The sequence below is a fragment of the Corvus kubaryi genome, unplaced genomic scaffold, assembly GCF_017639235.1.
Source record: "Corvus kubaryi isolate FWS band 111438036 unplaced genomic scaffold, C.kubaryi_AGA036_p1.0 37334, whole genome shotgun sequence".
NCBI lineage: Eukaryota > Metazoa > Chordata > Aves > Passeriformes > Corvidae > Corvus > Corvus kubaryi.
In genome coordinates this window covers 7810045-7823111 of record NW_024581108.1, presented here as the reverse complement: position 1 = coordinate 7823111, position 13067 = coordinate 7810045, and the positions used below count along the sequence as shown (strand labels likewise).

The following is a 13067-nucleotide window of genomic DNA, read 5'->3' as shown; positions in this document are numbered from 1 at the left end:
AAGGGCCTGGGAAAAGAAGGGGTACTGCAGGTAGGTGGGAATGGGGGAGGCGTGGGAAAGGACATCGTTTTCTGGGACAGGGCCTTGATGCTCTTTGCATGGATGAAGAGGAAGAAGGTTCCACAACCCAAGAGCTAGAAGAATTGTCTGTTTTTTCCTGTGCTACAAAACTCCTGCCCTCATCTGTATGCACACAAAAACATAGTTCCAACCACAAAATTACAGCTGTATAGAAAGTTATCATGGGGTTTTTTACTGTGTTTATGTGATGATACCAGACTTAGGTCACAGGAACTTCAAGAATTACTGGAAGTAAATCTGAAGTATCATGAGGATAAAGAGACAGATGCTTGTTTAAAACTCACATGCATTCATTCGTGTGCACGTGACTACCAGAGCTACATTAAACAAAACTGAAGACTTGCTTATTCTGTGGATTTTTATTGTCCATATTTTGTTTCTCAACCACATATTCATAAGCCCTTCCACATAAAAATATACTTTCAGACACCTGCGTGAATAGAGCAATTTTTAGTAGCAATCTAGAAGAAGGAATGAAACATTAAGACATTAATGCCCCATAGAAAATAAGAAAATATGAAACACATTTACCTTGATCCAATTTAGGCCTTGCAGAGTCATTACTCCTCAAATTATATGGCCATTCAAGTCCCTTACGTGCTCACGTGCATTTTTCTTCCCTGGAAATTTCCCATTGTCTCAGCACTTTGAATTGCATGGGCTGCTCTGAGTTAGCAGTCCTCATTCGTCACCTAGACCATGGGCAGCCAGTGCTAGCAGGCTCTGAGAATAGCTCTATTTATTCTGCACCACTCAGGATAGTGCTGGCTGTATAGAAATCGTGTAGAAACACACTGAGTAAAAGTAAAATGACTGACAGGTGTACAAGGAAGCCACTATGTAATATTTAAGGTGTTGTCTTTAGTCTTCTGTGTTGCTTTTTGTCTCCCTGTTCAAGGAACTTAATGTAAGTGATGGGAGGAGAACTGGTACATAAGCGCTTTCTGGGCATAATTCCTGGTATAAATGTCTCTTCCATATTTGTGGGAGTACATTGATAAATCCAAAGAAAAAGAGCAAGATAAGGCGTTCCAGAGAAAGTTTTGATCCAGTTGAATTCAAACTCTCACCCAGCTCAGCAGCACTGCAGTGGGGTGCTCTTCATTCCTGTGAGATCAGCCTTGGGATGATGCCATGACTCCAGTTAGTGTGGACTCGCACTTTTCCAGTCCTGGCATTTGAGCAGTTTTCTCTTTAACTGCATCACTTTTCTCCTTCCTCCATAGTTAACAGGGCACTGGAGAGGGCGACTCTTTGCCACTCATAGTCAGTGTAATCTAAGTACCCTTTTAGAAAACTTGTAGAAAATGGATTAATTTTAAAGTTTGTTATGAAAGTAATTCTTTGCATTGGATATATTAAAAAAGCTGTATACCATACTTGATATTTAAAATACAGTGATTTATTTCAATTTCTGTATTATTTCTAATAGTTTATTAATTTATTGTGCTCTTATGAATTAGTGACTTCAATTTATTTTCATAGTAACTGTATCATTCAAGATTTTGGGTTAGTAGATCTCACCCAGACTTACATCTATGGAAGAAAATGAGATTTCTTGTCTGTTTCCAATTTCCACCTTGTTTCTCAGCAGTTGAGTGAGCACCATTGAATGTACTTGCTGAAGCTCTGGGGGCATATTCTTAGACAGTTGTGTGGAAGTGGTCAGTGGTATCAAAAAGTGGTTTTCACTTTAGCAAAACAGTGGTTTGACTTTTTTTTTTTAGAAATTAAGCAGCAAATTTGTACTGCATCCTTACTTACTGTTTTCCTTAAAAAAATATGATTAATTTATGTACCTGTAATTGTTTTCCATTTCAGCTTTTATTTTAAAATAAATGCAAACTGAAATATCCAATTCCAGTAAAAATTCTGATTCTGATTTTGGCTTTTTTTTTTTAAATCATCATTTTTTAATCTGTGCATTTTTAATCAGGTAATTAGGGATAATTCAATCATAAGTTCTCAGTAACCGGCTTCTAACAATTTTATTAAAACTGGTAAGTATCCTACACAATGAATGGATGCTTGGTTCATAACTAATTTTACTGTTCATAGGCAAGTTCTCTTTCTAGCTATGCATAACATTCTTCTCAAATGATAGTATTTTGTTCTTTCATCTGTTTTAGAATAAATCTCATTTCTTACATCTTCACCAAAGCAAATACTGAAAAGGATAATGGATTTGCTATGTCCTACATAATTCTTTCATCTGCTCCAAGTTTTATCTGTTCTATCAGATTATTTAAAAGCTTGCCATTTTAGCATCTGAGACATGTTTGTATATAAAGATGTATTGATGTGGATGTTCTTATGTCTTATCTGTAGGATACATCTCTGGCTGAGGTAAACTCATTCAGTCCTTCAGTGCCAATATCCCCCTCATCAATAAACCAGTATAAATTTGAAGATGGACCAGAATTAAGAGATCTCTTCATTACAGTCGATGATCCTGAAAGCCACATTACAGCCATTGAAACATTCATTACATACAGAGTAGTCACAAAGGTAAGTATCTATTCATGGCTTTAATGGCTTACTTTGATAACAGTTGGCATTTTCACTCTTCTTGCACACCATTCTCTGGGATATTACTAAATTTAAACTTTAATTTTGCCATTTTTGAGTTATAGACAACTAAAACTGCATGAAAGTGTGGTAGAGAATGGAAAAAAATCAGTGTGATTCTGCATACAGATGTGTTTCGATTCTTTATGTTGAGAAAATAGTTAATAATTCTTCAATGGCAAAATGAGTGCTATGAGAGAATAACATTTTCTGTTGTGATCTTCAGCTGGAACAGGAAACAGCCAAAGAACTGATTCACTTTGAAGACACTATATTAGCACAAATCTTGATGACTTTTGGATCACTTGCAGGCTACCAGTCTTATGTCTTGCATAAATGTTACCTGCTACAGTCTTTCAATTCCATTATTTTCTAATTGCAGCATCCATTAACATATGGATGTTTGCTTCCCCTTTAGAGTTGCATGTGATTTCTGAGGAAACTGCCACAATTCTCTAATGAAAAAGTAGTATTAGGAAACAATTAAGTGTATTTTTAATTGTCCTGAATGCAAGTTATTTACAGGAAATAAGGAAGAAAGTCAGCCTTGCAAGATCAGTCTTCTCGGGTCTTCTGAGATTACCAGCAAATATTCTGTGGGCTGCATTTTGAGAATGTTAATTTATTTTACTTTCAGTTCTTCTTAAAAGATTCATTTAAAAACAGATTTTCAAATGGGAATTATTCATCTTTAAATAAGAGGAGATATCAATTCCTCATAAAATATTTAAGGAGTAGGAAGAGAGCTATCTTTGTTAGGTTGCTACCAATAATTTTCACTTTATGCCCGTTTCTGTAGATGAGAGAACATTTTTTCTTCAGGCAAGCATGAAAGGGCTGTAAGGTGGATTGCTTTTGCTTTTTTTATCTCTTTTTTCTTATAATATTTAATTTGGAGTGCTGGTTGTTGATGATAAAGTAATAGCATTCCTCCCACATACCTTGAAAAATTTTTATTCAACCCTCAAAAATGTTTAGATTACAAAAGCATGTTTTGAGGCTTTTGGAATTTACTTGCATCACATTGTAAATCTCCGTGCAACAATGAGTGGTAAATAGCACATGTTAATGAAAACATGGGCTCTTTGTGGCTTGCCTCCAGAAGACAGAGCAGTGGTAAAATAAATCTCACGGTCTTACAATTTTGTAATCTGTAAAAAGCATTTTTTGTAGGCATTAAAGGTTTGTTGAACAGTTCTAACAGAGGGCTGCAAAACTGGAATCGATGATGGGCCGCAGAATCCATTAAGCAGTGCAGGAAGTATTATTGCTCTGATATGCTGAAGTTTTCATGTTTTGAATGTTAGGCTTATTGAGTAATGTCACAGGTCCCAAGGACATATGTCAGCTCTTTGGGCTTTGTTCAGAGTGCTAAAAAATGGACATTCCTCACTTGTAGATTACTAATCACTTTAAAAGAAGTCCCCTAAAAGTAACGAACATAACTGTGATTGCTGAAAGGAAAATGCCACACTAAAGTAATTATTGCAATAATTTGGAAACATTATGGTAAGATAATCATTATAAGTCACAGCACAAAGTGCAGCTTAGTGCTCTTTTTTTTCCCCCCCCAATAGAACTTTGATTTCTTGCTAAAATAGGATGTGTTAACTCTTCAAGGAGTTGATGATCATGGTTCTTTAAAATAACAGCATGCCAATAACAGGGACAAAACAGAATGTATGTACTCCTTTCAAGTACTCAGTTTTCTCCAAAATCTAAAACGTTTTTTTTCTGGTATTCTAACCTAAGCCTGTTTTTTCTGCTTTTGGTTTTCAGACAACCCGTGGTGAGTTTGACTCCAGTGAATATGAGGTTCGAAGACGGTATCAGGATTTCCTTTGGTTGAAGAGCAAACTTGAAGAAGCACATCCAACACTGATTATTCCTGTTTGTTTGCTAAAACTTAAGTTATTTTTATTTGTTTGTAAGATGGCTCCAGTTTTATACAGAGATGTTTGAGGTCTTTCTTCAGCTTCTGAAGCTTCACAAACATTAAGCCAACCTATTTGCCTTAGCTTTATATGTATTTGACAAAAATCACATAAAGGTATTTCTTAGGTTTTTAATTGTGGCATTTGCAGTAATTTATGTCCTTTCTTAGTTGTACTCATGTTCTTCTGCACTGTGTATTACAAGAACCATGGTATACCTTAGTTGAAGATGATAACTTTATATAGCTTTTGGGTTATTGCATGGTGGATTTTCCAAGGTGTACCTATGATTTTTAGTAAGCAGAACTGTTATAATACCCTGAATACTGTGCAAATTATGTGATATATTTCTTCTTTTTTTCCTTAGCCGTTGCCTGAAAAATTCATAATGAAGGGAATGGTGGAACGATTTAGTGATGAATTCATTGAGACTCGAAGAAAAGCTTTACATAAATTTTTGAACCGTATTGCTGATCATCCAACTTTAACTTTTAATGAGGACTTCAAAATTTTTCTTACTGCACAAGCCTGGGTAAAATGACTTTGTTTTTATTTACAGTTCTGTGAAACCACATGTTGTGTTAGTAGGGTATATCAGGAGCCTCCCTGGTTCAGTATTCAGTAGTGTCATCCCATGGCTTGTTACCCAAGTGTCAGAAGCAGGCAGGGATTTATGGAATATTCATAACCTGAGATAACCTTTTCTTCTGTGGTTTTGGTAATCATGCACATGGCCATAAATATTGCTGTACCTTCCAAAGTTGTTTTTGTTACTGCATTTTGGATTTTTGTGGCAAATTCATAGTATTTCAACTCTGCATGTTTTTTGGTACACATATAAGCTTCCAAGATTATGAGGAGAGCAGTGCTTTTAATTAATTATTGTTTTTGCATGGCACTGTCTTTTTCATTTTTTTTTTTTAAGTTTTACTGATCTCATAAAAGAAAAATACAGGCTTTTCCTGTTGCATTGTTGCAAGATGTGTCCAGTTGCAAATAGGAGTTTTGTACTCAGAAAAGAGTGCCTCTGAATTTCAGCAAAGATTATTCTAGCAACATATAAAAAGAGTTTAAAAAACAGATGGATTCTTCCCCCAGCAGGAACATTGAGAAAAACATAATCTTTTCTCAAAGACTTACCTCTGCAATCGTTACATCTGCTTTTCTGTTCAAAAAGCTAAATTGCAAACTAGCTAACTCACCCTGAGGAGTGAAGGGGTAAAGGTTTTCTGCCATCTTCAACCATTCTTGTGAGACTGTCATAGATGGCATGCTTGTGTCTGCTCAGAAAGGCTTAGCTAATAAATGCACAAGACAGGTATGGTTCTGACACTGGTCTAATAATTATAAGATTTATATACTAAAAAGACACAGGTTTATGTATGTAGTTTTGTTAAAAAAAAAAAAAAGAAAAAAAAGGTGCTTTATTTATTATTTTTAGAGAATTAACAGAAGTACCTGGAAGTAAACAGAGCTTGTTTTGTCTTTAGGAACTCTCCTCACATAAGAAGCAGGGTCCTGGTTTGCTGAGCAGGATGGGACAGACTGTCAGAGCTGTAGCATCCTCAGTAAGAGGAGCAGTTAAAAATCGTCCTGAAATGTTTACAGAAATGAACAATTACATGGAAACATTTAGTCAGAAAATAAACTTACTAGATAAAATAGCTCATAGGATTTACAAGGAAGAAAGGGGTAAGTAGAAGACATGTATCAGTTTTATTGATTTAAGAAATGAAAAAGTAGTTTTCATTGTGGCAGGCAAAATACTCTTTCCAGCAAGCAAGGAAAATGGGAGATTTTTGTGTTTATGCTGTGTTTTTCTTTCTGGTCATGTTTTTGACAGACCTTCACGTTAGTTTGAATCATTTTTTAATAGGAAGAGTTTTAACATGTCATTCAGTGACTTATAAGGAAGAAGAAAATGTAAGTATGGCTGTATTTTAACTTGTGCTTTTTGGAAAGCTGCATGACCTTTGGTTTTGAACTTTGAAGGGAATGTACAGTTTTCTGTGCAATCTCATAATGACACAAAGCTGTCTTGATTCCAAATCTCTAAACTTCTCTTTGTTTAGTTTTGTTCTGCACCTTTTTTCTGTTGACAAAGTAGATTTTAATTTTTTTTTATAGCTTTACTGTTGGCTATAATTTTTGTCATGGTAATCTGTGCATGTTAGAGTTTTCTCAAGAAGGATCGCTTAATCTTAATTTTTTCCTTAAGTAAGTGTAGTTCACACACCTAGTTGGAATGCTAAGTTACTGGCTTTTCTGAGATTCTGAGATTATTCTGATCTCAGACCTTGTCTGTTCAGTAGAATTTCCACTGGGCAGCACTTGAAGTATTTTTTTGCCTATATAGTATAATTTGAAGAGCTGCACTGTGTTAATAACTGAGTCCTTGAGCTTTTTTGTGCAGTACCAGATTTCAGTGTGTCTTCACTGAATTGAAAGGGTGTTACAAAAGAAAAATACATGTTGGTGAAAAGAGTTCCTTTTGATATTGTTCCCTCCAGTGAAAGTAGCTGTCTGAGGTCTGTAGGTTCAAGGTATCAGTGCCAAAATATTTCTTGGAAAAGCTCAAGAATTTTGAACATGCTCCCAAATGCTGTAGGTTATATCTTCTTTCTAGATTTTTCAAATAGCACTTGTCAGAATGCTTGTGTGCAGGGCCTCACTGTTGTGAATAGGAATGGTGGATAGCTCTGATACAGAGAACATTCCTGGTTGCAGTACCTTAATGTGGGATTCTTGATTACATCTTCCATAGAGGTTTTTTTTTTGTCCAAAGAATCTCAAAGTAAATATTAACTCTTCATGCCATATGACTGCTTTTACCTTTCCTAGGACATTTCTTCATTATAAATTTAGTAGTGACAAAATTGCATTTTCAATACATGACCAGTGTGTTCACAGTATCCTCCTGTGAACTGCAGTTTGCCCATGTTTAGCCCTACCAAATGGCTCAGTGATCTGTGGGCCTTCTCCCTGGTTATGGATTATCGCTAGGTCCAGAGACATAAGTAATTCATAGGATATCCCTGTATTTAAATTAATAAAAACTACTGAAGGAGATAACACTTGCAGAGCAGCAGTGAACTTCAGTGTTTCTTCTGAAGCTTTTGAGACATAACAAAGCTTCTAGTTTTAATAACTGAGACTGTATTTGGAACACTGCTGTTACCAAGAAGCAGAGAATTCAGGGCAGTAGAAGTCAGCAAGTCAGACCAACTGCCATGGCTCCCGTTGCTCTGTATGCAGACAGTGTGAAGTAATGCAGCTCATTGGGTGTCTGAATGCACCTCTTCAGGTCTACCTGAGTATGTGTGTCGTTGTGAAATGACTGGGGCATTTTTGCTGTTAGATTTCTCAAAGCTACTTAATTACAATACATTATTTGATTAGTTTACTCATAAACAATGAACTGGAGTTTACTTATCTTGGTCATTTGAGCAAATTTAAACATTAGCCTCAGTCTCTTGCTTGGTTCACAGTAAATACGAAGTTGCAATTAGTATCACTTAGACATCTATTAATGAACAGAAGAGTAATATGTGTATATGTTCCTCTTAAGACTATTTTAATGAAATGAAGGAGTACGCCCCCATCCACACGCTGTGGTCGGCCTCGGAAGAAGACATAGCAGACTCCCTAAGGGGCATTGCCAGCTGCATCGACCGCTGCTGCAAGGCCACAGAGAAGCGAATGGCAGCGCTCTCAGAACACCTGCCCATTTTACATGAATATGTTCTCTACAGTGAAATTCTCATGGTAAGATTTCCTGAAGGACTCTTTGTGGCTCAGTATAAAATTTGGCTTAGTCCAGTGACAATGTCCAGGAGAGAATTTGTAGCTGATGAGAATGACTTTACAGTTCCTTTATTTACTCATTACAAAACATGCACAGCATAGGATACCTGTCCATTGTCGGGGAATCCATTTGGTCCTGTTTCCCTTGCTAATCAGGCAAGAGGTGCCCCTTCCAAATAAGAAGAGCTTGATAGTTTTGCCTGGCAGGCAGCCCTGGGTAGCTGTGCTAGGGTGTCTAGTTTTGCCGTCTTCAGTGAGCTCTGCATTGTAGCAAAGAGGGTTTGGGGACAGCAGCTGAGAAACACCTTCCCTGACACTGCCAAAATATGAACTCACTGAGTAACAGATTGTGTGTGGGAAAAGGAGTGGAGAGGTTTTTCCCTTTCTAGGAGCTCTTCCTATGTTTTCTTTTTCCAGGACAGCTGGGAACTTCCAGTTCCTGCAGCATTATGTAAGCATGTGTTAGTCTTTGCCATAAGCTACTGCTCTCAGTTCCCTTTATGTATGTATTTTTCTTATGCTTGGAGAGGATGTAAAAAATCAGACTCCAGAGTTGATATATTCAGTGCTGGTGGATAATCAACATAATTAAGTAACTGAGTTCAGTATGTCATAATTCCCACTTTGCTGCCTTCAGAAAGCAGAACATGTGTACAAACCCCTCTTTGTCTAGGTTTTGAGCAATGCCAGCTGCAGAATCTGCTCTTGTGTTACTGCTGGGAACCCAGCTCCTGCTGCAGTGGTTTCTGAGTAGGGGCTGAGTGAGTCTTACAGGCCGTGGATAGAGCAAGACCCAAGCTAACCGAGCCTTTGGTGGCACTGTGAAGAGTATTGCCACTGCCTCAGTACGGCTTGACTACCAAGAGTTAGGAATTCCCCGCTGCAATGACTGCTGGCTTTGAAACAAGCTTCACAGAAAAAGGAGCTGTACAAAATGTCCTGTATCTCACAGGCCTCATTATTTGCACATACGTGCTGGTAGATGGAGGTAGGTACTGCTTTGCTTAAAGATCTGAATAGGTTACTGTACTAGCAATTGCAGGTCTTCTTCTCCCCCACTTCCAGCCTTATTTTTCAGAATTTCTAAGTCTGTTACCCATGAGCAATTGTAGTCTTCATGCTACTGAGGAGATGTTGCCTGCCCATTGCCTCCTATTTTGCAGCCTGGCTCACCCTCACCCTTTCTTAGACGTTCTGTTTTGTCCAGAGCACAGAGAAGTTTCTGGAGACAAGCCCCAGGATGACTACCTGGCTCTTCCTGCACACCTTACAAGTAGCTGTTGCCCACTGCATTTTTTTTCCTGCTTGTAGCTTTCTTGAAGCAGCACTTGTAACACAGTATTAGGCTGCTGTGAGGTCCTGTCCAGAGGAGAAATCTTCCTTCAGTAGCTCATTCTTACACTACAACCCTTCAACCCTTCCTTTCCCTTCATTCACCATGGATTTTTATTTTTACTTACTGCCTATTTCCCTCTTCCACTTTGGAGAGGGAAATACTAGTCACTAAAGTAAAATACCTAAAAACACCCTGCGGAAGTCACCCACTAGTAAATCTTTCAGAGGTGTGGTTAACCCCTCATTGCAGGGACCTTGTATTTTCCAGTGTTGCGAGTTCAGCCTTTAACTGGGAAAAGAGGTGAATTTATAGCTGAAATATTTACATCTGGACCAACCCCTTCCTAACTGACCCACAGAGCAAATCTGCTATCCCTCAGGGTACAAATTACAGCATTAATTAGTTATGGGTCCACATAAAATTATTTGTGGGTTTTGTGGCAGAGTACCATTAAGTATTACACAAAAAAACCTATAAAAGTATAATAATATGTTTTAAAAATAGAGTGCCTCTGTTTGCCATTAGAAGTCAGCATTTGTCTGTAAATGTAGCACCTTAGTATTAAAATAATTGGTTTTATCTTGTAATTCAAAGTGTATTTGTGATAAATGTTGCCAAGCAGTCATTAAAAGTTTTAAAAGAGGCAAAAGAAATAGGAAAAAAGAGAAAAAAAATTGTATCATGAAGGAAAGCTTTTCGAGATATTTGTTTTGCTTCTGTGCTTACAGCTAAACATTTTCTTTATTTATCTAACCAAAAGATTCCAAGCTATTGATGAACATCTGTCTGTATTGCTAATCTATTGCTCAGAAATGCCCAAAGTCAAGTTTACCAATTTTTTATAGTGACTACCTGTTCAAAAAGAAACATTGAAAAATTATTTAAAAATTAACCTCCTAAATTATTCTATCGTGTTTGATAAAAGTATCAAGATTTCAGAGAGAACTCAGTCAAATAGGAGAGCTAGAGAAGGTAGAGCTGCTTGTGCCCTGTGCTGTTTCAGCATGCCCTGTGCTAGAGGTGAATACTGAACATCTCTGCAGAAGCAGCAGTAAAACCAGTTGTGGTGAGGTAATGTAAAAGAAGGTTTTGAGATTTTTAATTATATATGTCCTGCTTCTGATTTTTTTTCAAAAGGACCAAAGCCTTGCAACACTTCTGCAAGATAAGCATACCTGAGTGTACTTTTACAGGTGAGGAAGCTAAGACAAAGAGACATTTCTAAGGCTTCATCAAGGTCTCAGAGCAAATGAGCATTGGAAATGGACTAATCTGTAATACTGCTTCTGTTATGTAGCTTAACAAGTAATGTTCCTTCCCCTTTCTAATTTTTTTTTGACATTATGCTAAAAACCCAATACCTGCTTAGATAGTTTCAAAGGAGGTAAAAATTACATATGCTGAAAATAAGCACATATATTAATGGTAGAAAAGCCATCATTTCTACCATAACTTTATCTGATTTTTTTGATTTTTTTTTCTGATTTGTCACAACTCCATTTGGCACTTACAAAATAATCTTAAAGGTCAAAGTCACAATTTCAGTAATGCTTTGTATACCATTTTTAGTCTACTTTATATTGTAAATTTTACTCAAAGAAGATACTTCTGTTTGTGAGATTTGGCAAACTCATGTTGCTGATTTAAAATGAATATATGGTAAGTTAAGATGATACCAAATAAACTGCTGTAGCAGTTTTGCTCATACAACTGGCAGTGATACTGTGTATGGCAGATCCTTGTGACACTGATTTTGGATTTAGTAAGATTCTTGACAAACATGTAAGAAAAAATAGAGGTATGAAAAAATAAGTCTTTATGATTTAATTTTTTTTTTTTGATAAAACATATGTCAAAATTATTAAGTGGTATCATTCTGTGATCTTGTTTATCAAATAGCCAAGTTGTTTGATGGTTTTCTGAAAGAGCTAAAATTTGGTGCAGTTTACTTTTTTTTTCCCCCCTCTATATTAAGGGTGTTTTGAAAAGGAGAGACCAAATCCAAGGCGAGCTCGATTCCAAAGTGGATGCTTTAGCCCATAAAAAGACAGAAAAGGATCTGGTGAGTATGTTCAGAAAGCTGGAATCTTCCAGGCCTTATTGTAACTGCAGGAGGTGCGCAGAAGAAGGACATGTCCCCTCTGAAGCCACGTGCTGGGACTGGGCACTGTCTCTACTCCTCTGGTAGCTGCTTGTGCCAGGCAAAGGCCATCATGAGAAAGAAGCAACACTTCAGTAGCTGGGCTGCTGGAGGGAGGGGCTGCTCATAGTGGGCGACCACTGGGCTTTGTCAACACAGACTGTACCACAGCTTATTTTCAGCTTTTCTATATACTTCCACACTTGGAGTTAAAAGAAGGTAACAGTTGCTGCAGTGCTCTTGTGGCTGCTGCTTCATTGATGTAGGAGAGGGAGAGGAGGTGATTAGGATCAGCAAAGCTGTTCATTAACTTATTTAAAATAAAATGTTCTGCATTCTGTTCTTTCAGGTTTCTGTTTTTTCTAGTTGGGCCCAGGGATATTTTTTTTGCTTCCAGTATGGACACCTTCATTTGTTCCAGTGAAGTCAGACTGTAACTGGTAGCCCATGGGGACAGGCATTCCCAAAACCATCAGGAAGGCTCAGTGAGCCAATTAAAAACAACTTCTGGGATAAGAATTGGCATTTTTTGAATTTTTGATTGTTAAACTTTCCAGCCTAAATAATGTCCTTTTAGCACAGCATTAACGCCAAGTGTTATACAGTGTAAATAATATGCAAAAATGACTAGTAACTTTTTAGTACATCAAAGGACAAAATTCTTAACATTTCAGATACTTTTTATTAGGCTTGTTGTAATTAGTTTCCATGTAAAGATGAGCTGTAGATCGTTTTTGGTGCTTGAAATGCATATTTTCATTTGATTTTTTGGCACTGAGATGAATAAATAAGAATATATTACTGATCTCTGATACCTACAATGGCTATGGTATATTATATAACAATTTGCCTCTGTGTACTGCAGTGGGACATTAAGTAAATATCTCTGGTATTGTTTTTTTTTTCCTGAAGCAGAAATTTTTACTTACTGCCTTTGTGTTCTCTAATTTGTTTTTGTTTCTCTACTTTCTTTGCTGCTTCTCCTGTCCTTTTTCCTTAGTTTAAAGCTTGAAGCTCTTATAAAATGTATGGAGAATGGTGAGTTGGAGAAGCCCCCTAGGCTGGGAGTTGGGTACCAAGGCAGGTGAATTCAGCGATGAATTCAGCTCCATACAGCTTGTTTAGCAGTCAGATTGATTGTTGTTTACTGTAGAAAAGACAACACAGCCGGGCAGGATGTGCCATATTTTCAGGATGCATTTCT

General features: G+C 37.1%; 1 protein-coding gene across 3 annotated transcripts in view; it reads left to right on the top strand.

Annotated features, from left to right (window-relative positions):
• The window catches only part of SNX7 (sorting nexin 7), a 29261-nt gene that overhangs the window by 3624 nt on the left and 12570 nt on the right, over positions 1-13067 (top strand). For 2 of the 3 annotated variants that reach the window (XM_042030109.1, XM_042030108.1), the window contains exons 2-7: positions 2410-2589; positions 4429-4539; positions 4951-5115; positions 6074-6275; positions 8152-8348; positions 11699-11785. In XM_042030109.1, coding sequence (XP_041886043.1) covers positions 2410-2589; positions 4429-4539; positions 4951-5115; positions 6074-6275; positions 8152-8348; positions 11699-11785 — 942 coding nt within the window. Of the gene's footprint in view, positions 1-2409; positions 2590-4428; positions 4540-4950; positions 5116-6073; positions 6276-8151; positions 8349-9060; positions 11316-11698; positions 11786-13067 lie in introns of those variants that run through there. The other variant, XM_042030110.1, reaches the window with a different exon arrangement.